At 34.5% G+C, this 26,231-nt stretch overlaps 1 protein-coding gene across 6 annotated transcripts; it reads right to left on the reverse strand.

Moving 5' to 3' along the window:
• Nucleotides 1–2,758: 2,758 nt before the first annotated feature.
• LOC117930730 (multisubstrate pseudouridine synthase 7) lies at nt 2,759–25,888 on the reverse strand. 6 transcript variants are annotated; one of them, XR_004653940.1, is made up of 21 exons: nt 25,731–25,887; nt 24,787–24,865; nt 24,503–24,700; nt 23,358–23,572; nt 18,448–18,520; nt 18,191–18,247; nt 14,613–14,692; nt 14,463–14,525; nt 14,252–14,339; nt 12,864–12,966; nt 12,619–12,722; nt 10,684–10,757; nt 9,202–9,266; nt 8,881–9,059; nt 6,747–6,814; nt 6,597–6,657; nt 4,828–4,865; nt 4,675–4,743; nt 4,235–4,586; nt 3,510–3,639; nt 2,759–3,048 (listed from the first exon to the last, which is right to left on the reverse strand). XR_004653940.1 is itself a non-coding variant. In XM_034851393.1 (20 exons), the coding sequence occupies exons 1-20, from the start codon at nt 25,811–25,813 to the stop codon at nt 3,604–3,606; spliced, it is 2,085 nt and encodes a 694-aa protein (XP_034707284.1). In that variant the 5' UTR covers nt 25,814–25,887; the 3' UTR covers nt 3,134–3,603. The 6 variants fall into 6 exon arrangements, 4 of the variants coding, with proteins under 4 accessions (XP_034707284.1, XP_034707286.1, XP_034707285.1 ...); XR_004653939.1 differs by having other exon boundaries at nt 2,759–3,065; XM_034851393.1 differs by lacking the exon at nt 2,759–3,048 and having other exon boundaries at nt 3,134–3,639.
• Between the last annotated feature and the right edge of the window lie 343 nt (nt 25,889–26,231).

Below are 26,231 nucleotides of genomic sequence, written 5' to 3' on the forward strand. Positions count from 1 at the left end.
ATACTGATCAAAGAAAAAAATAAAAATAAAAAAGAAGTTTTATATTTATGGTATCATGGTCCTTAGAATCCTATGCAGTAGCTGCTGCTCATGATGGTGCAATTAACGGCAACAGATAGCAGGACACGTGAAAACATGCAGACACTGGGGACCAATTATTTAAGGGATTGCGATGGCAACTTTCCCATACCACCCCCGAGTTGGTTTCCCCCTTTTCCTCCACCCCAATGGGGGCCCTTCCATTTTCGGATCATTTTTCATTTTTCATCACACTCAAAGTCAATTGTAAATTTGAAATCCTCTCTGGCCCCACGCCACTTTCTCAACAAAGGGAATATTTCCCTTTGAGCCTTTGCCTATCATCTTTCTCTTTTGGTGGCTATTTTCTGGTATTTGTATTCTGCCCCCTCTTCTTTCCAGATTTTGTGCTCTCTCTCTCTATCATCCTCAGGTTTTGTCAGGAATTTTTGAGATTTGAGCTTGTTTTTCAATGCCTCAATGTTTTTGGAATAAGAAAATATTCACGTACCAAATCGATACTACTCCGACTTCAAATTTCAACCATTAACATTTTACGAAAAATTTCAAGACTCAAATCAATTCATTTTCAAACTTCGAATTCGGATCATCGAAGATATATAACAATTTCCAGTAAACATAACAAAAATCAAGATACAAGCAAATGAAATCTCATATATGATATTAGCAACCCGAGTCGTGGATATGACATTATTGAATTAATGGTGTATTTTTCAATAAATTTCAAAAATAGTATATTTCAATAATGTAAGGAGATCTTTTGGAATATTATATTTTGAGGGTTTTAATGCTTGGGGTCACTTGCCACCGTGTTTGGCGGTACAAAACAGAGAAAAATAGTGATTTAAGAGATGATAATTTGGACACGGCAACGTACACCCTCCTCCCTACAACTTTCAAGATGGAGTTGGATTGGAAGAAAGATGAAGGGATGTGTATCATGTCTTTTTATAAAACGTTTTAAATTACAAGTTTGAAAAATTTAGCGTTGTGTTTCATGTGTGCACTCTTTACGTATGCAGTGGGTACATACATGATACACCAAATTAGGTTTGCAATTCAGTAGATGGGGTCGACTGTGAGTTGGGCTTGAGTTGGAGGCCCAACAGGCCCAACCCGTTTGTTGTCCATAACCTACATGGTGTCTTTCATGGAAGACTACTCTTGATACAAATTTATGAGTTTGGGTGTTAGGGTAAAAATTGGGTTATCAAAATAATGTCGAGCATATGATTATGTAATATCTTTTTTCTTTGAACATATAAGTAAAAAATCATACAAATTCGAAACGTTATATTAAAGTGTTTAGTAAAATTTAATACTTATTACTTAATGATTTAAATTGACTTATTAACTTAAAATTTATTGCTTAATTTTTACATTAAATATTAAAATTATTTGATAAAATTAAATTAAAATTTATTTTAAATCATCAAATTGACATATTTATCCTTATAAATTATAATTAAGATAAAAAATGCAAATAATAATGAAAATTATGGAGTAATAAAAAAATAATAATACCAATAGCTAACACAAATAAGTGTAAAAAAGTAAAAATAAAAATATGAGCTTAAGAATAGATTAATTATTTTTACTTATTACTTACAATTATTTATTACTTTAAATAATATCATTAAATTATTTTACCAAACAAACTCAATTTATCCACTAACTTAAATTAAGTTATTAAATCACTTTAAATTATTAAATTGGTTTACTAAGCCCCCACTAAGTCTCTGATTGGATGCAATTCTTTTTTTTTTTTTTCTATTTTTAAAATAAAAAATAGAATTAACTTTTATATAAAATATAAGAACTCTTAAAAAATTATATTAAAAATTTTATAATTCTAAAAACTATTCAAAAAAAATTTGAAGTATTAAAAAATTTAAATTTTTTTGAAGAATAGGTCCAAAGTCTTTGCATGGTAAGTAAGAATATGTTTTTACAAAAAACAAGTCGAAAATAGTCAATTTTTATACGTAAATTTCCTTAAAAAAATAAAAGAAAATTTCTCAAAACTTTTTTTTTGTTTTTTTTTTCAAGGATTGTTTTTTAAAACCTCATCAAACAAACCTAAATTCCCTTCATTTAAGAAAAATATCATATCCTAGAGAGCCTCATATTAGCTTAAATTTGTCTCTGTTTTTAAATCTCCAAACACCCAAACACTGCCTAGAAAATAATCATCTCCAACTAGGACGCAAACCCAATATGCTATAACTATTGTAAAGGAAATTCCTCTTCCCAGCTGCACTCTGGTTCTTGAAATGTGCCAAGCGGACTCCATACCCATCTCATCTCCTACCTCTGATAAAGAATTGTGCAATCCATCTAATGTTTCTCTAAATATACACTCTTATATATATATAACCGAGAAACCTTCCATGACCGAACCCTTTGGACTCTCCATAGGGACCAAAGACCAAACCTCAGGATATTGTCTGTGCCTATGGCAACCAACACCAGGTAAGTTAAGGAACTCTAAATCAGCGGCAGAAATCAAACCTAGGACCATGTGCTTCTTCCACATATCTTAGTATTCATCCTAACCAACTGAACACCTTTAACACCCTGATGGCCTATTAATTCCCCAAAAACTCTTAAAATTCATTACTCAAGCATTTAAGTTCTTAAGGTGAAAATTTGGTGCTCCTCATGATATCTAGCTTCCTACCATCATCCAAATGCAAGCAAAAAATTTCAAATCCAGGTACACAGACAACTTTCCTTACATTTTCTTGCATTAAAAACATCAAAATGGCCAAAGTTGATCTTTCTCAACAAGTAAAAAATATTGTACTGAGTCAGAAATATGATAGCTTACCTCCATCTTCTGCTCCTGTTTGCTTATATATTTGAATACGGTAAAGTTCTAAATGTATAGTATACAAGAGGGAACCTCAATCACTCAAACTGTATGTCTTTATCCGTACAACATCTTCCTCCCAAAAGCAGCATACCCCATAGTCAGTAAATTGCTACAAGTAGCACTTTAGTAACGAGCTGCATATGCATGAAATCTGAAAGTTCATGAGAAAAAAATTGTGTAGCAGGTTTGAGATTTAATAGTTTTGGATCGGTAATGGCCTGGGTTAGAAACTCTTCTGGATCGTTTATGTATAAACATATTCTCTGACTAACATATTAGTCATACACAGGTAAAATTAAAAATACACCAATTTGATTAAGTAACCATCCCTAAAAGGCCCATTCCAGATTGGAGGTTATGTCTAATCAAGGTTCAAGTAGGCTTGCATGTTGGTCCCCAGATCTAAAGCTGGTCCAGGATACAGTTGACTGGATTAGCTCGGTGGTTAGATTAAATCATCAACTAAAAAGTGGGGAATGTAGAACAGGGCCATGAACGTTTAAATATAAGCGTCAATTTGTATCGACAAAGCTAAAAAATCATCCAATCAATTGCAGATACATTAAGTTCCTCAATGCAGGGGAGAAGACTCTACCTCATTTGCTCATGTATTTCTTGATGATTTTCAGGACTTCCTCAAAGAAAACTGTTGGCATGTCACAGGTTTCGCATATCTCTACGTCTAGAAATTAGCTCAATGTGTTTAAGGTTTTCTGAAATGCAACCTGCACATGCAAGGAAATAATAAATAGATGAATACCTATACATGGTCTTATAATAAAGCTCAATTTCTGACAATTCACTTGTAGAATAACAGCTAGGGTATGATAATCAGGTTAGTTAAATGCATCATTTAACCGGACCCACCCCAATGGACAAGTTTAGGATTTCAAATCATTTTCTGGTCAGAGCACCCTATTCTGCAAATGAAGTTTTGAATATGCATGTTCTTGTTTCTTTTTTCCTTTTTTGATCGGTAAATTTCCATCCCAATTGGGACTTGAACTTGAGACCTCTCACAAACCTTTCCCAACCTTTTACCACTTGAGCCAGACCTCAAGGGCAATATATGCATGTTCTTTTACCATCTACTTTATGCATATATAATAAAAATCTTTTCTGGAGTAACCGTCCCTGCCCTGCCCATTTTGGGGTGAGTTTGATACAGGCATATATGTGGGTTTGGATCAGCTTGAATTTTAATTCCTAATTTCAAGCCCACTAGTAGGCCAGATTAACCTTCACTGTAAGCAGTAAGATATTACTTTTCAGCTAGTGGATTGACAGATGAGAACTTTCATTTTTAACCTTAGTACATACCGAGGTTGATGTTTTCAGAAGCTCCCTAATTGCCATTGTTGCATAGCAGGAAGCTGGGAGTGTAAAGCTTAATTTTAGAGCCCTCTGGGCTTCTGGAGCACCAGACTCGAACTGAGGTTCAACTTGTGGCAGGCCTATTTCAGTCACACCATTTGGCTCATTGTTATCCGTTGAAAGATTCACATTATGTTCAAAGCTTTCAGATTGCTTCATGCATTGAAAAGAATTTTCTTTTTCATTTCCATTCCTCAAATCCTCTCCTCCAATTATGTTCAATGGTTTTGATTTGGTGATTTTGTCCCAATCTGTTTCTGCCAATGGTATGTTTCCCTCAGTATATGTGAGTAGTTCCCTGCAATAATAGAAAACAAAATAATTAGTCAACAATATTATATGAATATCTCTGACATAAAAGTTGCCAACATAAAGGAATGCAATACCATTCAAAGTCGATTGGCTTTTGGAAAACCCTCCTAAAACCTCCAGTCATGTTGGTTATTGAGAATTCCCTAAGAAAAACAGTCATATGAAAAACTATAGTGAACAGGACGGGGGAGTGACGTAGGATTTTGAGGAAAAGTTGAGTAATATACTTGACACTATGTACACTCTCTGTCAAGCTGATAGCATCCTGATTAATGTCAACCACCCACCAGGAAAACAAAAATGAAGTTAGAATAAAATTATAGGGAAAATAAACATACTTTAAGAGTGTCTATTTTGTTTACTGATCAAACTTGCCGCTATTTTTACTAGGCTCTCTTGCTCATTCATTCGCTCATTTTTTCTTTCCAACAAACATCAAATAACAGGAAAATGATCCATATTCAACTTTGGTGAACAAGCTGGGTGAAACTTGAAAGCAGTGACATAAGGCAGCAGTCCAGACGACAAACCAGGTCAACCCCAAAGTGTCATTTTTCTCCCTTCTCCCAGTTTGTGAAAACTTAAGAACAAAGTGGGCTGATTTGTCATTTTTCTTTCACTGGTTAAGAAATAATTGAAATAACTAGGGTCTCTAAACTCCCAATAAATGACTTATGCAGTTAGGTTCAAACCATTGCCCCTTGCCAGGACCCCAACGTTACCTAACTACTAGAAGTAAGCTTTTTCGGCTTTCTATCTTTCTTTTCTTGGGAATATTAATATTCATTCTTTGGAGTTCCCAGTGTCACAAATACAATTGGAGACCGTACACCATGAGCATCTTCAACCATAAGTCCATAAATATCAGGCTATGTTTAGTGACCACATTAGCAATGCTGTTGACTTCTCCATCACATTTGTTTAAGCATCTCAGAAAGTTAAAGTTTGCATCATCCTGACAGATGGTTGAAGCCATTGTTTCATCTAGAAAACATGGCAAATAATGTAATTTGCCTTTCCTCCAGGAAACAGGGCAGCACCTTAATTTATCTGAACACTGTAATATGTCCTCCATTTCAATCATTCTTTTATGAACAAACAATTTATTTTTTGTTTCAGTTATCAAATTTAGAAATTAAAGTATGACCAATTGAATAAAAATTGGCAGACAAGTATTCAACTGAAGCTTACACAAGGATGTGGGCTAGCAAATGCTCCAAGCTTTATTTTTCATGGATTTTCTTGAAAAGTTGTACTATAGGAGTATTTACAGAGAAACAAAGTGTGAAAAAGGATAGGCAAAGGGCACTCTTATATGGGCCCCACAAGTTGTAACTGTTATATAGTTTATCAATTCAGCAGTACAGTAATTTCAGCTCCTTTGAAGGTGGTTTTTTGCAAAGCCCTTTCTAGCAAACACATGGTATGTATGTCCTACATGGTTTCTCTAGTTTCTATTAAGGTTCAATCCTAGTTTGGACGAGCCCATAATGACAGGCAGAACCAAGCCTAAATTCAGGCACAATAACAGACTGGACAATAACTTGAAAACTTAAGACCTATTTAAGACTGGCTTGGCCTTAGAGTCAATACAGAAATCATAATTTATGTTTCCCATGTTGAACACATGTTAACTACAGCAACAGATGGGCCAAAGAATCCAGCCAAACAGGTAAAGTTACATTAACATCTTGGAGAATTTAGATTCTAGCTGCCTAAAGTAATAAAATTATCTAATTTTGACCTTTAGTTTTAGAAAAGACAGGCTGGCAGCTTGGAACATTTATATGATTATAAGTCCCAGCCAGGGCTTCCTTGTAAACCCTAACTGCAAAATAGCAAGGCTCATGCCAAAAGATGAATCTTAATCTGTTTGAGATTATGCCTGGCCAGTCATGCAGATATTACTCCTATTAACAAGTGTCAAGGAAGAGAAAAAGAAGCAGACAAATGGCAGGATTAAAAAAGCTTGATGATATAGTAAGAAACAATGAACCTTTTTTGCGAAATCATGATAAACTTGGGCAATATCATTTGTCGGATAAATTGCTCTTGAACTGTCAAAATAACAGTGTTAGAAGAGAGAGAAAAGCAAAAAATGGTCTTAATGGAATAAAAGCAACTAAATTTTGTAGGTCATCCTTACCCAGGCAAAGGAAGGACAACATCATCAATTGTATAATTCCCAGTAAGTAAATCTTCTGCATCCAGAGCCTGCCAGAAGGAAGGAAGCTATCACAAGATTCTTGACATTAGACAAAGACCAGGGGTTTCCCACCTTTTTCTCAATGGAATATACAGTAGGTGAATAGTATGAGGCATTACCAGCAGACATATCTTTTCAAACTTTCTGCTTAGTAGAGTAAAGGAGAGGTGATAACTAGGCATGTATATTAATCAGAACCACATCAGGCTATACAGGGATCATTTCCGTTAAGACAAATTCCAAATTCTGTTCAACCTAGTAATAAATGGGTCTTAGAACATTAAATTTGCATATGAAAGTCCCAATAAAATCATGCAGCCAAGCATGATGAAGAAGATCAAACCCCTATCTGATAGGCCCCATTTTGTTGATCAAATTACCCATCACCACCCCCAACCCCAGCAATCCTCTATAAAGCAAGAAAAACATATTAGAAACATAAAAAACAAGAATACATGGAAATCCTCAAGAAAGACAAAAAGGAAAAAAATATATGAAAAAGGAAGAGGAAATACAAGGAATCTAGTAAACATCAAATACTTCTAGATTAAACCAACCCACAACTCAAGCAGGAATAAAATCCATGAAGGTACATCTTGAGTTGTTAGTAAGGTCAAAGCCCAGAGGGATAAGAAATTATGCAGGATATTCTTTAGCTCAGGATCGTGTGTTATTCTTCCTGAAGAAACTACTGCTGTGCTTCTCCTAAAGGTGCCACACTAAGCAGAGAGGGGCCACTGGAGAACAGATGACATGATGGACTCATTCCTTATTTCTTTCATGCAAGCTGCACCTGAAAAAGTTGTTTCCCTGAGAACCTCCTGTCCTGGTGTGGTGAGCTTCTGTCTAACAGTCATCACTGTCCCAAGCCCCAATGGCCCCAGAAAAAATGTCTGAGGCTCTTCCACCACTCAGGTTCTCAATCCAGAAAATTCCACACAAAAGTGAGAAACTAATGCTTGATTATCTTGATCCACAACATACAGCTCTAACCCAAGCATCCTAATTCAACCAACACTGAATCAGTTCAGAATGGACACTAGGACTTTTTAGGATAGAGATCTCTATGGAGTTGGCAGTCTTTACAAACATCTGTGACAAGGAGTGTGCAGAAATTCCTTTAATTTTTTCTTTCTTTCTTCTTTCCTTTTTTTTCTTTTAATGAGAAACAAGAAGTTGTATTAATAAAGGAGAATGAGTGCATAAGAAGATAAGGTATTCCCAAAGAAAGAGAGAATACATAGTGAAAAGTAAAGACCCCAAACTGAAACAAGAGAGATGAGAAGAAATCTAAGCAATGGTAAACATAATGAATGAACTACATAATGAAATCTAAGCAAAGTTAAACATAATAAGAAGCATCCCTCAAGAACACCCTCTGAAGGTGGAATCCACACCAAGGCATTTTTCCAGCAAACATCTTGGACCCATAAACAAGGTTCCAATATAGCATAAAGAGGCTCAAGGGAGTACACATGAAAGTACTTGACACTCATTATTCTTCTAAGGAATAAACTAACCAGTAACCACTAACCATGTCTTTTTTCTTTTTTTCTTTTTTAATAATGGGAAAACCTACTAGCCCCACTTAGAGGATGGGGAAAACCACAAACACATGAAACCCCTCAAGATTCATGCATCAGGTAGGCTAAACCTAGGAACTCCCATTCTTGAGTAACAGTGCCAGCCAGTTGAGGCTACCTGTGGGGAACAAAAGTACCCACTACCATGTCAGCATATGAATGCATTTATTTTCCAATAATGGATTAGCAACTAGTTTTCTTGTACGATATAAATGAAACATTGTCAAATACATGCTTAAGTTTTTCAAAAAGATATTACATGAGCCAATTTTTTTCATGTGAATGTAACATAATATCTCTTTAAGTAGCAGAAACATCTAACAATTTATTTATCGAGGACTTACTAACTAAAATGTAGCATAGGATGGGAAGGGAAGAGGAGGCATGGAAAAAACAACCTAATCCAGAAGAGTTAGCATTGAAGGTAGACACTATTGGAATAAATTGTGTATTAGAAATCCTCAGGAGTGGGAAATAATGAGGCAACTGACCTTCACTGGATCTTTCCTTTCTTCAGGAAGGTCTGTTTCAGAGATTTCATCGAAATGGCTAGAATCAAACGCATCACTACAGCCATCATCATCAAATTCAGAATTAACAACTCTTGTCTCTTTTTCAGCATTATCTCCTTTACAATACACCAAGTCTCCCAATACAACTTGTTTAGTTCCTGCCATGGGGTTGAAGTGTTGAACAACAGAAAAATCACACATGGTTATTCTCAAATAGCAGGGATCAAGTTTGGACTAGACCACAACAGTAATATACCTATCATATATCTTGTACTAACAGTAACTGAAATGACGTCATACCATATTTTTGCACTCTCATACTAGCTGCATGGTTCCACAGATAGCTTTGGTAACTATGTACATACCTGAAAAGTAGAACCAGAATAAAATGGTCAAATTGGAAATCTAAAATCAAAAAGTTTCATGTCCACAGGAGTTGAAAAGAAGTATTCATCTCTCATTTCTCTCATATTTGTGTGTGTCAATGAATGTGTCCGTGTATGTGGCAGACAATAAGAGAAAGGAAGAATATAGATTAATAGGGGAGAGAGATCATGATGGCAAATCCAGGCCTGAGACATATCATTGCTAATCTAACTCAGCTCCACCTAGTGACCTGAACTTGAAACCCATTGATGACACCCTCTAGGTAGCTCAGAGCTCTAAAACCAAATGGGCTGTACAGCTCTAAATGTTTACCCTGAACTATTGTATCCTCTTTCCTGAACTCGTTCAGAACAATGAATACCAGTTAGAGCTCATTTAGTTCTTCCATAAACCTGTTTAGATGCATTTAGATGTACCACAAGGATAAGAGTCCTGCACCTTAAAAAACCCTAAGCTCTTAGGGACACCTCATTGAGAGTATATTAGAGCCCCTTACCTAACAAACGAGGTTTGCCAAATAAACTAGCCTCAGCATGGAAGCTACATGGCAGCCCCACAGAGTCACAGCCCAACAATACTCCAGCCAAATGCAAAATGCTGTATCCTTGGCAGAAGGAAATTGACACTTGTACTCCATGTAAACGAAAGTAGAAATACTCCAGATCAAAATATAAGCAGGTTCTTATTTTCATACAAACAAAGAGAAGTTTTCTCACTTCAAGGAGAGGCATTTTCTTCACCCCTTCTTTACTTTTTCCTTTATTTTCTGTGAATTGACATATGCATCAGAACTTTTGATAGGCTATCATCACACCAGCATCTAGCCATGTGTAAAGAAAGTGGTTGATCTGAGAAGCCCAAAGCCCAGAGGAGTAGTTTATGTTGACATCAGTGTAAAAAGTTCTAGTCCCAGTGGGGTATGCTTTAGAATTTTGTTAAGTATCCCCCCATATTTCTTAGGTAGTTTATTTTCTCTCAAAATTTAATAGACCAGTGGGTGCATGCATTTGGCAGAAGATTTTATTTCTAACATCTTACTGTACACACATTCAATCTCATTTTAAGATTACATTGAGTAACCCAAGGATTTGTGGCATAAAAAATAATATTCTAATGCCTGTGAGAATGTTAAAAAGTCTCCCAAGTGAGGGAAACTTCAGGTGCCAAAAAGGGTTAATCTATTCATTGGCTTCTTCTTCTTCTTTTTTTGGGGGGATAGGCAAGTTTAAAGTAAGTAATATACAGTGACAATGAAAATACCAAAAGCAACAAAGATGCAATTTATATGAACACACAAATCAGAGCATCCCCACTAATTTTATCCCTTAAGGATGTCAAACTAACAAGCAGAGAAAAAGCAATTATATTACAATATTTACTGGATCAATCACTTACATCATTCTCAAAGTCCTAGGTATAGCCTTCAGGGCCTGCAAGTAATTCCCAGGATATTTCTTCAAACACTGCAGCTGGATGAAATTAGGGGAAAAATTATAATACTGTTTAAACATGAAAAACAACAGAAGCAATCTCAATTTTAAAGTATTAAACTGGAAAAAAAGAACATCAGGACAAATATGGGGATCTTCCCAACTGCATACATAAAGGAGAAATTTCTATTCACCATTAAATTACCATACAACATCTGGATAATTCTATCAAGGAAACAAATCAGCCAAAAAGGTCATACCACATGGAAAGGTTCTATTTGCCTCTAGGAGTGACTAGAAAATATATTTATGCAGCCACACAGGAAATTAGGGAAAACAAACACCCTTCTTTTTATTAATACATATGTTAAAAGCATGGGTTAAAAAATCACCAAAAATCAGCGAAATTCTGACCAAAATATTGGATTTTGGTGGCTGTCAAAATGATATTACTGACAGATTATCGACCAGCCGATGTTTGACAATTCTTGAGATTTTTCACGAATTTATCGATTTCTCATGAATTTACGATTTTCTTTTGCACAACCGCCAGCCACATGCCATGAGCCATTTTAAGATAAATGGAGAGGAGGCTGGGCTTTCCCTGACCTCCAGGTGCAGAGGATGGCCTGTTGCCATCAGGTCAAGTTGGCCTTCAAGGAAATATTTATACACAAATATATGTACCATAACTTTTTAAACCTAAATTATTAATTTTATATCAATATAAAAATTAAACATTAATAAATTAATTAATTTTAATTATCTTATTTTCAAATTCCAATAAATTGATTGTTCAAACTACAAAATGATGAATATAAGAGAAACATAAACTTGTGATTAATACATCCAAACTAGATTGATCATCATTTTGGTAATAAATGCGTTTTCAAGTATTGCATTTTATTGTCCAAAGTTACAGAATTTTTTTTTTTTTTAGAACAGCTTTAATATGTGTATTATTGCTTTCTTTTACGAGTTTTGATCAATTTCACTCTGACTAATATTGTTTTCCAAATTTCTGTCTGTCTGATATTTCCTGAATTCTTCATAAAATCTAGTCACTGATGTTCTGTCAGTTTATGATATTTTTATCCTTGGTTAAAAGTCATCCACTCTCACATTAATTAAACTAAAGGAGTATATAAAAGAAAGCAAAAAATCAGTAGCTAATTAAATACTAAGGGTCTGTTTGCTAATGGAAATGAGAACTCTTGTCCATATTCAAGAATAAAGAAAATGAAAATATTAATGAAAAAATGCGGGTGGCATGTTTTCAAGAATCGTTTCAAAAACATTTCTGAAAATAGGCCATTTTGTAGAAAAGGTCAAAATATTATTTTAGTGTTTTCAGAGATGTAAGCACTTCAAAATTTGAAAATAATCCAAAAGCGAACATGTCTTTTGTTTTCATTTCTCAAATGAGAACATTTTTTAAAAATCCATACCCACAGGCCCTAAGCTTCTCAAAGTATGTTTCAGTTTCTTGTTCCTCCTTAGCTGTGCAACAAAAAAATTGGTAAGTTCAAAGGCAAAAAAGAAGGAAAAAAAAAAAAAAACCAAAATTTTTGTGACCATAACTTCCAAAAAAAAGGATATTCCATTAGCATAAGGAATCCTTCCAAAATGTACAAAACATGATCCAAAGGAAATAAAACAAGATTGATCTAGATAAAAGCAAAACAAGTAGTACATCTAAAAGAGACTACAAAACACTCTCCAGTCCAAAAAACTGAAGTCACAGAGATAAAAAAAAAAAAAACTCCTTATAAAAGAAACCATTTTGATGATTATGTGGGAACTATAAATTTACCTTCCAACAATATAAGGAAGCATTAACCTTAGAAGGAATTCAGAAGGGAAAAAAATTGTGCACCATTACCCATAGTTGGAGACTTACTATAGCTTTTTCAGCAACCAGATGACGAGGGAATTGCCTTAGGGTCCCTTCAATATCATCACTTTCCTTATAATATTCCCGTGCCTTCCTTATCGCATCCCTTTGTATGTCAACTATGTTAAGAAAACAAGTTTTCATCATGTTGATGTTGCACTAGAGCTGCATGCAACAAACTATTTGAGCCAAAAATGTGTTTAATGATGAAAAGGATTATCTTCACAAATATGGAAACAATAAAAGGATATCCCCTTCTCTTGGATCCAGAATCAAGCTCACAGCAGTTTCCCACTCTCCTCTGAGTAATGCAGCTCCAATAAGGTGAGTTGGCACAGAACCACTTCCAAAACGCTGCAGCAATTTGTTCCAATGAGTTAAATTTGGTAATCATAAACTTTGAAGCTTTCTTTTTTTATTATTTATTTTTTGGTGGGATGGGTAACAGAAGAAAGCATATATCTTAACATAATGAGATTTAAAACATCAATGTATGATTCCTAGTGTCTTCATATAAGCGTCTTCATTGGAACAAAGAAATATATATATCATCAATATTACTGTCAAGATGAGCAATATTAGCAGCTAGCCTATTTGCTTCCTTAAAAATTGTCGAGAGGCAAAAAAAATCTAACTTAATCATCATGAACCAGATATCCTGGTCCAAATAATAATGTCAACAGCACTTTCAGAACCTATTTACAGCAAGAACAGCAATTTAGGTATCACCTTAAGCAATGAGATTCTTAATAACATGCCACATAGTGCGCAGTCCATTTCAAGATGTTATTTTTATCAGAAACAAAAGATGTATTAACTATGGGGGGAAAAAAGTACATGAGAAGGATGAGGGGTCCTCCCTAAAAAATACAAGAAACTGTTCAAAGTATGACTAAACTCCATTATACAAGGAGAAATCTACACAAAGGTTTAGTCTACTTAAGGATAAACAAAGGTGATCTCCTCAAAACTGGACTCAGCTCCTCTCATGATTATCCAACCCATTTGATTTACAAACCAAATGTCAACTAAGTTCAATAACATTGAGTGGAACGCCTCTAAAGGCATTAGTACAAGACGCCAACAAGGAGCAATAGAAGTGAAATTATCAAGGAAATGCATACTAATGAGTAGCACTGTGTTTTGACGGAAAAGCCATTCCAATGGATATAAGCGTAAGAAAATCTAGTACAGGGCTCCAACATAACTAATTATTTAGAAGACTTAATTCTTGGACATGAATGGATAATGTTTCAAGTTTCCAGGTGTTTCACAGTTTTTATGAATTTTTTGTTGCATTTCCAAAATGTTTCAGTTTCTAGGCCAATAGACACAACCCTGAAACAAAATTTAAAATCTAGCCTTGACTTCTCACAATTGGAAGAACTTGCAAGGCAGGCATTGCTGAAATGAAACATCTTCTCCTTCAATTTGGAGAACTAAAGGCATCGTTCTCCTTCTGAAAGGAGATACAAATAGGTAAATGCCAATTTGTAGCCTCAACACTCATTAGGTGCTTGTCACTATATATTTGCACATTACATGGAATAATTCTAGGTTGTGTATTCATCATAGCAAATAGAGAAACTAATTGGCAGAATGAAGTTCAAGAAGTAAAGAGAAAAGAATAAGAACGTACTTGCAAACCAAAGTAGTTAATAAATCCAAGCCTTCCCAATGCATCAGCAGATGCTTTTATGGTCTCTTCAGAATCTGCAACAACTCCACTGAGAAGATATATGCATGTGGTATGTGTCACAAGAAATTAAATGAAAGAAAACATGACATATGATTTAATAAAGAAATATGTGATATGAAAAGTTAATTAGTACATAGGGAAGTATTATTACCGCAGTGTAATTGTGAATCGATTACCTAGGAGCTGTCCAAGAACAAGCCCTTCCCTGACATGGCTGCACAAAAAATGCAGGTATAACATCTGTGTGTATCATTAAATGAATCACCGGGAAAACCAAGAACTTGAAACCCATTGATCTTACCAAAAGTCACCAACTTTGATACCAATCAACCTTTCATTTAGAGCAGCTAGTCTATTTGCATACTGCTTGAAAACAGTTACCTAGAAGCAAAAACAGAAATACTCTACTGAGACATCTGTTTCCAATTGAATTGAGGAATTTAAACTTAATCAACTAGTTTACAATTTCATCAAGCGACCATTTATGCTAGTTCCACAGTCTAAAAGTATATTAAAAATCAAATCATCATCATAAAAACTTGAAATTCCTTCTCACAGAGCTGACAGGATCACTGCAAATTTATTTGCCTGTCCACGATATAGTATGTTTTCTCAATGATCTGTGTCCATTTCCACAATCAGAACTCTTTAAAAAGTTATCAGAATTACAAAAAAGGGACAGACTTGCTTGCCCACCATTCTTCCCAAGGGGTAAAATCCAGAGGGAAAGAACATATATATAAGCATCTAAGCAGATGAGAGCATGTTCTTGGGGGGTGTATATTTCTAAAGTACTGCTGATTAAAGTTGAGATTGTCTAACATTCAACTCATAAAAAATATTTAGCAGTTAGCAACATGGTTCAAAGTCACGGTATCGCCATTGACTTGGAGGATCTCAAGGCACATTACTCTCAGCATCTTGGCTCGGCATCAGACAATACGCAAAATAAAATAATTAAAAAGTTCAAAAAATCATAAAAATATTGTGAAAATTCTAAAAAAAAAAAATAGATATGATTAAATAAGCTTAAAAAACTAATTATATAAGATTTTTTTACATTCAACATTATTTCAATAGTTATAAAAGTCTCTTTAGAAAGTAATTTATGATAATATTAAGAACTAAAAATTATTTTATTTCAAATGCAATGATATTTTTACTAAAAGACATACAATTCAATCATTAATTCCATTTTTAGTTTTAATTAAATGATTACAACACTTTATAATTAAATATAAATATAAAATATATATTTATCAAACAAAGTGAAATATATTGTTAATTAAATTATTTTAATATGTTAATATAATAATAAATTAAATGATTTCAATTATTGTTAATTACAAATAATACACCATATATGCTACCATTATCATATAAAGTAATAGATTACCTTAACTAATACAATTTATATCACACTATTAACATGTAAAATAATAACCTATTAACATATGAATAATAAACTATTATCATATAAAATAATAGATTATAAAATCTGGTAATATGCAATTCATACTACATTTAATGATTCATATTACACATTAACATATCAAATGATAAACAGCAATTATATAAAATAACATATGACCACCCTTTCTTCAAATCCCCAATTCACATACAGTGCACACCTACTCACCCAAACCACAGAGCGAGAGAGAGAGAGAAGGGTAACTGTTGCTGCATTCCCACACACCACAGAGACCATAAGCAGAGAGAGGAGACCACAGCGAAACTGCCAACACGGAGGTGCTCCACATCCATGATCATTCTGAAGTTAGTGATAAAATGCCTCAACCTCCTCTTCTTGTACACAGATACAGTCCAAGACTTGGTGATAGGTTAACTGATGTCACTTTCTTTCTCTTCATCATGGATCATGGGCCTTGATACTTGAAAATCTTTTACTTTTGAAGATAATCTTTGATTTTTCAGAGATTTCTTAGGTTTGGATCCCATTTGTTGTTATTTGCTATGACTTGAAAGGGAAAAAATGATTTCTTTCAGTAACTTGAACAATTCAGCCAAGTCAACTCAGAATCTCGATCGATTCAAGTGAGTTTAACCAATTCTCCACTAAGTCTATTTTTGAGATGGTACTAGGTATCAAACATGACGCGGAAAGGGCCGAGGCGAATGCTACTTGACCGAGTCTTACCAAACTTGGCTGATACTTTGAACCATGGTTAGCAATGTTGCACCAATAATCACACTGAGAATAATAGATGATGATTCCATTAAAGAAGAAAAAAGGCTTTATGATTAGGTCGTTGGGCATCTTAGCAACATGATGTATGAAATACTACCAACAACAACTGGAAATTAACTCCATTACCTTCATTGTATATTTTGTGACTGGATAGGCTCTGGTTGAGGGGGTGCTGTTTTTTGTTTTTTTTTTTAATAGGTAGATAAGCAGAATATATTAAAAGCGCTTGCAAAAAGGCACAACAAAGTACACACGGAGTATACAGATATGGCCCATAGGCAAGCAAGAAAAGATGAGAGAAAGATTAAAGCCCACCTTCCCACCAACACCCAACTCCCACAAGGGCTGGAAACCCCCTAGTGTAAAACCAAAAAAGAGAAAAACAAAAAAACACCCTACCTAGAAAGAACAAAGAACCCCTAGCAAAACCACCAGTGGCCAGCAAAGACCCCTGCCACTAATTCCCCACCCCCTCCCCTTTCTTTTTACTGTGAATGGAACACTATTATAATTGATTGAGCACTCGAGCCTTTGGATTTCCTTCTCAAGTTGCGAAGAGGACAAGGATTTTCGCCTTCCCCCAAACACCTTAATCCCACAACCTTTCTTTGCTTCCAGTTTTCTTAGAAGAGAGTTGATTTCCTTTTTGAAGCCCAAAACTAGCATCCCCAAACAATTGGAGAACAGGAGGTGCTACTTTTTGTTGTCCCTCACCCATTTTTTTTTTTTTTTTTTTTTTTTTTTGTGTTTTTAGGCATTCTTTGTATACTTTTTGTGTACTTTGGAGTCCTCTTTTGGTTTTTCTCTTCATAATAATTTTTTTTTTATAGGTAGCGTTTCTCTTCATAATAATAAAAAGCACCCTTTGCACACCTCCTATGTTCTTGGGTTTCACGCCTTTTGTATTCACATTTTTTTAAATAAAATGTTCTTTTGCCCATCAAAAAAAGAAAAGAAAAAAAAAAAAAGAACGCAAGCTGCCCAGTGTGTGGGGCTTATGCCATTGAACATCTACTGGATGGCTCTACTGAGCAGTTGAAAGCTCATTTACTGAACAAAACGATTAAGGTCAAGCTATTGGGGATTATCACTTTGAGACCCTTTCTTTTTCAGCATAGGTAATTTTATTTATTAATTTATTTTTGGTGCATGTCAAACCTGGGATCTCCCCATCCAACCCCTCAGCACCTTAGCCAAAGCCTCAGTGGCTGATTATTTTGGGACTCCTTCCCTAGTAGCCTGGCATAATTCCGAGCCCCATGTTCATAGTTTAACAAAACTTGGCCACTCTTCAAACTTGATACCCAAAAATTGGATTTTTGTATGCTGATACTTAAGAGACATGTATATTGAGCAAGATCCTGGGTATGTAGTCACGTGCAGTATGTCAGTTGAAAAAGGCCATTTATGGAAATCAGTCTTCACAAGCATCGTTTGATATTTATTTTGTCATGCTCTGTATGTGGTTGAAATATAATTTGTTGTACCGTTGGGTTTTAATCCAATTCAGAAAATACACTCATTTTCCATGGCTACAAGTAGTGATAAAGAGGAAACCAACAATCATATGACTCACCTCCAAGATGTTAAGTGTGGTCCAGGTTTGAGAAAATAATCTATCATTAACAAATAAGCAAAAAACCACTACATAAAGGCTGAGAATGATTTACCCTTTGTGTAGATACAGAGCGTTTGTCTTTTGTGCCTGCAAATCCAAATGATCTTGGCTGTCAAAACAGAAACATCAATCAATGTAAATAAAAGATATTTAACACTTCTACATATACAACTGATACAAACTGTTCAAAATATGATAGAACATCCAACAACAGCTATATGACTAAGACAGCCACCTGCCATCCCCATTATTACCTACAAAGGATCACAAATATTTGGAAACGAATGGCTATAATTTCCCATGAATTACCTGGATGCCCAGCATCTTTCCAATCAATCCTATGGCCTCCTGGGTATCCTTGTTCTCCTTGTAAAGATGAAACCTGAAAATTTATACTGACTGTACTAATCAGATAGTGTTCAAGTGCAAAGTTGATGCAATGAAAGATCAATGGAAGTTGAAAAAAAATGTTTTCAGAAGCACTGACAAATTATTCTTCCATTCTGGATTCAACACTTTTGTTTTGGACATCCACCATTTAGTTTACTCAAAGATATGTTCCCTTTATTGTTCAAAAATGTTGATGTTAACAATTTACATTTTGATATTTGTGAATTTGCTAAACATCATCATGTTTTCTTTCCCTTGAGTAATACAAGGTCATCTTCTCCATGTTCCTTGATTCACTCTAACACTTGGGGAACATCTAAAATTCCTAATATTTCAGGTGCAAAGTGGTTTGTCTCATTTATTGATGAGTGTACGAGGGTTTTTATCTAAAACAAAAATCCGAAATGAGTGAAGTTTTTCCAAGTTTTTTCAAAATGATCAAAAACCAATTTGACGTCTACATCAAGAATTTAAGAAGTGATAATGTGAGGGACTTTTTCAATCAAACTTTATCACATTTTCTTCAAAGAGAATATATTGTTCATTATTCATCCTATGTGGATACTCCACAACAAAATGAAGTCACTAAACAAAAAAATAGACACCTACTTGAGGATACATGAGCCCTTTTGTTTCAAACACATGTTCCTAAATCTTTAGGGAGAAGCCGTGTTGACTAATGTACACTTGATAAATTGAACACCCTCAAGGGTTTTGGGGTTCAAAAGTCCTATGAGTGCTTTTTCCAACCATTTTCCAAATTCTCATCACTTGCAAGCTTGCTTCTAAAGTTTTTGTGTGTGTTAGCTTCATCGATATTCATTCCATAATCGGGGAAAACTTGATCCATGTGCCCTAAAGTACATCTTTGTAGGTTATTTTGCCAATATATATATATATATATATATATATATATATATATATGTAAGTGCTACCACCCACCTTCAAGAAATTTTTTTTATCTCTATGGATGTTACCTTCGTTGAAAGACAATATTTTTTTCTTTAATCCTTACCTTCAGGGAGAGACAGTCACTACGGAAGATAAGGATTTGTTTCTGTTTGATCTTCCTCTTCCATCAGGTACATTAGGTTCTACTTCACCTTAGCAACGACTATCTTCTCCTATGTCACCCGAGTTACCATTTCCTAAAATTCAATCAACATTCAGCCTGAAATAGAGCCTGAAACAGAAATTCCAACCTCCGTTCCTGCAAGTTTCCAGCCACTCCAAGTGTACTCTAGGAGAAAGATGTCTTCTACCTATGGAAGTTCAAGAATCCAATTTGTGAGAAGGTATGGAAACAACTTCTCTTACCATAAATAATCTAGTGTTCCCAAAACACTTAGGAAGGGAATTGGAAATTGCACTCAACATCCAATATCCCATTTTGTTTCTTTAGACAAACTATCTCCTCAACACAAAAAAAATTTTCACCCAAGTGAGTTTTGTTCAAATTCCTCAAACTCATTATGAGGTACTTACGAATAAGAATTGGGAAAATGCCATGAATGACGAAATGAAGACATTAAATAAAAATCAAACTTAGGAAATAGTGGACTTTCCAAAAGGAAAGAATCTTGTAGGTTGTAACTAAGTGTTTACGATCAAATATAAAGTTGATGGGTCTTTAGAAAAATATAAAGCAAGATCGATATCCAAGGGCTATACTCAAACTTATGGATTTGATTATCAATAAACTTTTGCACTTGTGGCAAGAATTGAATACCATCCATGTGCTCTTATCTTTGGCAAGTAACCTTGACTTGTGTTTGCAACAATTTGATGTGAAAAATGCATTTTTATGTCGTGATTTTGGAAGATGTGTATACGAAAGCATTGTCGGGTTTAGACAAGAATAAAGTGTGTAGTTTGAAGAAAACTTTGTATGGGTTGAAGTATCCAAGAGCATGGTTTGGAAGATTTGCAAAGGAGATGTTCAAGAAGTACACATAAAGTCAAAGAGATCACACGTTGTTCATTGAACACTCAACTTCAAGGAGAGTTATAGCATTGATTGTGTGCATTGATAATATAATTGTAAAGGGTAATAATCTAATGGAAATGCAACTACTCTTTTTGATGGGTAAATGGAAATGCAACTACTTAGAAACCGATTGGCCAAGGAATTTGAAATAAAAAACTTGGAAAGCTCAAATGTTCCCTAGGAATTGAAGAAGCTTGATCAAAGGAAGGAATATTCGTGTTACAACAAAAGTAAGTACTTGATCTCCACAAGGAAGCTAGAATGATAGGAACAAGCCTATTGATACACCTATTGAACCAAATTAAAAGCTAAGTGAGGCCAATGATGATACACTAGTGGATTGAGGAAGATATCAGAACTTGGTTGGTAAGTTAGTTTACCTTTCATGCTTATGGCCAGATAAGCAGATGTCATGAATGAGATAAGCCAATTCATGCACAATCCAAAAGATGTTCATTTTCAAGAAGCCTATAGAGTTTTATGATATCTTGAGTACCCGAGGGAGAGGAATTTTGTTTAAAAAAGGTGCAAAGCTAAGCCTTGACTCATAAACAGATGCTAATTAGGCTAGGTCAGTTATGGACAAAAAGTCAACCTCAAAGTATTGCACACCACTTGGAGGAAATTTAGTAACTTAGAGAAGTAAGAAGCAAATTGTGGTGGCAAGGTCAAGTGTTGAGGCAAAGTTTAAAGCCATGGCTCATGGTATCGATGAACTTTTGTGGTTAAAATTATTCTTAATGATCTTAAAATTAAGTGGCAAGAACTAATGAAGTTGTACTGTGACAAGAAGTCGACCATCACCATTGCGCATAATCCAACTCAACATGACCAAACCAAACATGTTGAAGTAGATAGACACTTCATCAAAGAGAAGCTTAAGAGTAAGTTGATATGTACACCGTATGTCCCAACACATGGACAATTGGCAAATATTTTAACAAAGGGATTGGTAAGATCTTCATTTCAAAAGATTATAAGCAAGCTAATCTATCAAAAAAAAAAAAAGATTATAAGCAAGCTAGGAATAGATAATTTCCATTCACTAGTGAGAGGGGGTGTTGGAGATTCCATGTGATTCTCCGACTTTCAGGAATCAATGTACAACTATAGAGATTTTGTATAAATTAAAGCAGTTTCCTAATTTTTATGTAATTAGTTTGGTTGTCCCCTGATTTGCAGGTATATATAAATATATATTCCCCTTGTACAGATTATTCAATATACAAAAAATCATATTTTCCCTCCTGTACACATCAAAATGATTAGGGCAATGCTAGCTATAATTCAGAATAAAATCTCCTATAAACGAAACCAAATATCTAGTTCCATGCTTTGTTAATGCATCTACCACATTATCGTTTAAGCAAGGGGCCTAAGAGAAGGAACATCTGAACTCTAAAGAAATATCAATATTTGGCGCGACCACCCGTTAACTTCCATGGTCCTTTTTCTTTCTTAGTTGCCCATGACATGACAATTGCAAAATCTAAAAAATTATAGAGGCTTAAAGCTTTTGCCTACATCAACCCTTCCAAAATGGCTAGAATCTCTACATCAATGATTAAACCTAACTTCCAAACTTAGAGAATGCTTTTACTGCTATGCCAGAGAACACCTACCAAAATTTAGCTCAACAAAACCCATTAGAGCCACTAGACATTCAGAAACTATTCTTACTCAACCTCGTGGTTTTGCAAACTAGGTTCCAATCCAGCATAATGACACTCAAAGGGATGCTTGCAAAAGCTTCATTAAAAGAATCCCAAAGAGAAGTAGAGAAATAAAACAAGTCTCAAACTGCTTCCAAAGACCTTTTCACTTACCCTAAAAAATTATAGTGTTTCTTTCTTGTTAAATAGTCCAAATCAAAGTGAGGTTAGCAATGCACCAAAGAGTCTTACCTTAAGGACAACCCCAAAAACCTATAAAGGATATAATTACTATCTCTTCCACCCTATAGGTGGAACCTAATCAATCCTTGCAAGTTTGATCTACACCACAATGCCAAGGCTATGGGGCAATGTAAAAATACATGATCTAGACTACCCCCCTACTCTCAAACCATTCCGAGCAAAGAGCTTTATATGGGTCCTTTATGTTGAAACAAGTTATTAGTATCGACATTCTTATTTGCATCAAACCATATAAATGCCTTTACTTTTGGTGAGGTTTGGGATTTCCAAATGAAGTTTGAATGAATAAAAGGAACCGAGTTAATTGAAGCAAAGAGAGCACTAAAGAAGGAACTAAATGAGATTAATCCTAAGGATGACAGGGACCAAAATCTCACTTCATAAAAAGTGGGAGATAGATACACATAGGCTTAAGCAAACATAAGAAGAGCCAGTTCCTTAATTTCTTGCTCTAAGATGAAAGTTAAAATTCCAAGACATAGATAGGGAGGAAGGAACCAATACTAAGAAAATAACAGTCTCTCAAATTAAGCTTGTTTTAATCCTAGCCTAAGTATAAATCAACCATTAAATTTTCATACGAGGTAAAATATTATCATGGATTCTCATATTTTGTAAGATTATAATTATAGGTTTTACCTATCTACTATATATACAAGTTGAAAAATGGTACTATGGAAGTGTGCATATTTTGGAGAGAAAAGAGATATAATTATAATTTAAGTTGTATACCTCATTTTTTTAATAGTTTTTCCATGCAATCCACTCCAAACGATTTGATATGAATCCAAATTCTTCAAAAACTGAGAGGACTAATGAGGAAACTCAAGTTCTCAGCTTGTAATTCAATGGTTATCCTTCTATATTGTAGAAATAACTTTTGTACATATACAAAGAATGCAATAGCAACATGATTGATCTTTTACCTAAGGAATTTGCCAACATGCTCTGACCAATTGTCTGAACCTCTACTATCAAAGGGCTTATCACGTCTATCTTTCCGTTTCCTGGAGTTTCTACCATTGTTGTGAGACCCCCCCGAATTTAACCTCACACGAATGCATTTTGATGAGGTGTCTGGTCCATCTATTGTATCGGTAACAAGGAATTTCAAATTCTCCTTGAAAAAATTATGCACTGCCTGAAAGCATAGAACAATAAACAATTTATAATCAATTGTAGAGATATTAAGAGAAAAACTTCTTTTTCTTTTTTTCTCTCTTTTTTTATGATTGACATAAATTAGGGGGCAAAACTTGGTACAACATCTCAAGTTTAGTCTAACAAAGCACAGACACAAAGCAAACAAAACAACCAACTATGCGATCGATTAGTTCTCCACTTCTAGTTCCAAGCTAAATTAGTAATTCTAGTTCTTATTTTTTAAGTAGGGCTAAGTTGGGCTACGTTGTAGAACAATTTGACACCATCTGGCACCAACCCACCCAAATATGGTGCCTTACCATACAAGAGAATGATATATATTGTAAATTCAAATCCTAAAAGTTTAAGCTTCTAGGAAAATTGGTTGTTTAACATGGTATCAGAGCCTTGTTTGGCGGGAGGCCATGTGTTCAAGCCTCCCCTCATGTTTATTTCTCCAATTCATTACGTAAGCCTAAAAGAGGCTAATTGTGGTCGTTTGCCTATAAGTTTGCATATCCCTCCATGTACAGGTATGGGCCACCACAGGTGAGGGAGGGTGTTAAAGAGCACGATATACATTGTGAATTTAAATCCTACAAACTTAAGCTTTTAAGAAAATTGGTTGTCCAACACTTAGATTAAAGCTTTCATACATACATATATATATATATATATATATATATATAAGTAAAGAGAAGTATATTAAAATGAAAGAGGAGACACCAAACTAGTGCCCTATAGGTATACAGGGAGTATACAAAAGCAGCCCACCGACTCTAAACCAAGGTAGCGGGATGAAACCCCTACCTATAACTAAAGCCTAGCCACTCAAAAAAGCTAACAAGAGACCAAGGGCACTAGTTTGGGAGAGCCTACCTATAATAGATATACACACATACATTACTGAGAGAAAAGTCAAAACTACCGTTCTATGGGATTTATCAGAACTGGGAGAAAGAACAATTGGGGAGACACCATCTTCAATGCCAGAAGCTACTTGATCAATGAGACCCTTTAGGCACTCAGCATCGGAGTCTCCCACAAGAGACCTAAACAGTTCAATTTCAGAAGCATAACCTTTATTTGATTGATCGGATATCTTTGTCTCATTTTTCTCCATACTCTGGATATAAAGAACCAAATATCATCAAAACATGCATATAGAAAATAATATGAATCCATGAGTAAATTCAAACCAAATTAAATTACCTCAGGAGGAGCATCTAGGGACGTTAAGTGAACAACATTCCCATCAGAATCTACTTCATTAACAATAAAATCACAGTACCTACATGGAATTTCAACAAAAAAAATACAAAATTAAACACAGTTTACATGTGCTTCCCCATAAGTTTGTCTAAGAATGCATACTAAAATAAACAAAATCAAATTTCAGAAAAGAGATATACAGAAGTAAATATTCTATCAAATTGAATTCTGATTAAATTGGCACTGGAATGGATAACGAAATCCCCTTAAAAAAAACAAAATTAACCAAAAAAAAAAAAGGAAGAATTTAAATAACTTTAATGCGATAACGTAAAAATAGAAATAGAAACAGCTGAAATTCAAAGAAAACACCAGAAACCATCCGTTTTGCTGCCAAGAAAACAAAGTAAAATTTAAAAGAAAAAAAAAAGATTAGAGTTATGGTTCCTACTATCTTTTCTTTTTTCTTTTTTCTTTTTTCTCTTTTCTTTTTTCCTTTTTCTGAAAATTGAAAATAGAGTCCTTTCTGTAGTAAAAAAATTGCTCTATTCTTTTTATAGGGTAAAAAAGATAAAGCAGGCTTTCGAGAATCAAAAATTGTAATTGTTTTCTTCTCCCTCGTTTCCTCAGCAAGGAGCTTAATATTGTACATGAAAATGAAGAACGAAAAAGCAGCCAAGCACAGCTCAACAACCTAGTTTGATTAGTAGAAGAAAAAAATGAATGAATTCAAAAGAAAATGAAATCGTAGTTCCCTTGATCCTTGTTTGATTTCGGAACATCGAAAACACAAAAAACATCAATTGGAGGATTCGGTTTCCTCAAGTCCTTCAATAAAACTTTCGAAATTCAAATTTAATCTTTTCTTCCATCCACATTTCTCCGGAAACCAAACATAGGTAAAATTCAAAAGTGAGGGAAAAGCAAGGAGAATTCTCAAAGACCTTTGCTTGAGAATGCCACGGAAACCAGGAAGCTGGGAGATATAGAAGGAGATGCCAACGTCTGATTCTTCTAGGTGTTTCATAGCGATTAGGGCTTTGTCATGCGAAGCTCTGAAACCGTGGCAGAGGAAGTAGGGTTTTAGGCCAGAGAATCACGATGCTGCGGTTTGCCTATGCCACATTCTAGGGGTTTAGTGACTCAAACGCAGCGTTTTACATCTTTTTCTCCCAAAACGCAGCGTTTTGTATTCATTTGAAATAATTAATAAAAGTTCACAAGAATTACCTATTTGGTAAATGTTTTCAAAAACATTTATGATAAACAATTTTTAAGTTTATTTTATAGAATAAAAGTATGTTTGAAAATATAAAATATTTTTAATCTATTTTTAATATTTTAAAAATAATTTTTATGTCTAGTGTTTTATTTTTAATCATTTTATATATTTATATAATTATTTTTTTAAATAATTATATGAAAATACCATATTTTCTATTTTC

Source organism: Vitis riparia, chromosome 14, assembly GCF_004353265.1.
Source record: "Vitis riparia cultivar Riparia Gloire de Montpellier isolate 1030 chromosome 14, EGFV_Vit.rip_1.0, whole genome shotgun sequence".
NCBI classification, from domain to species: domain Eukaryota; kingdom Viridiplantae; phylum Streptophyta; class Magnoliopsida; order Vitales; family Vitaceae; genus Vitis; species Vitis riparia.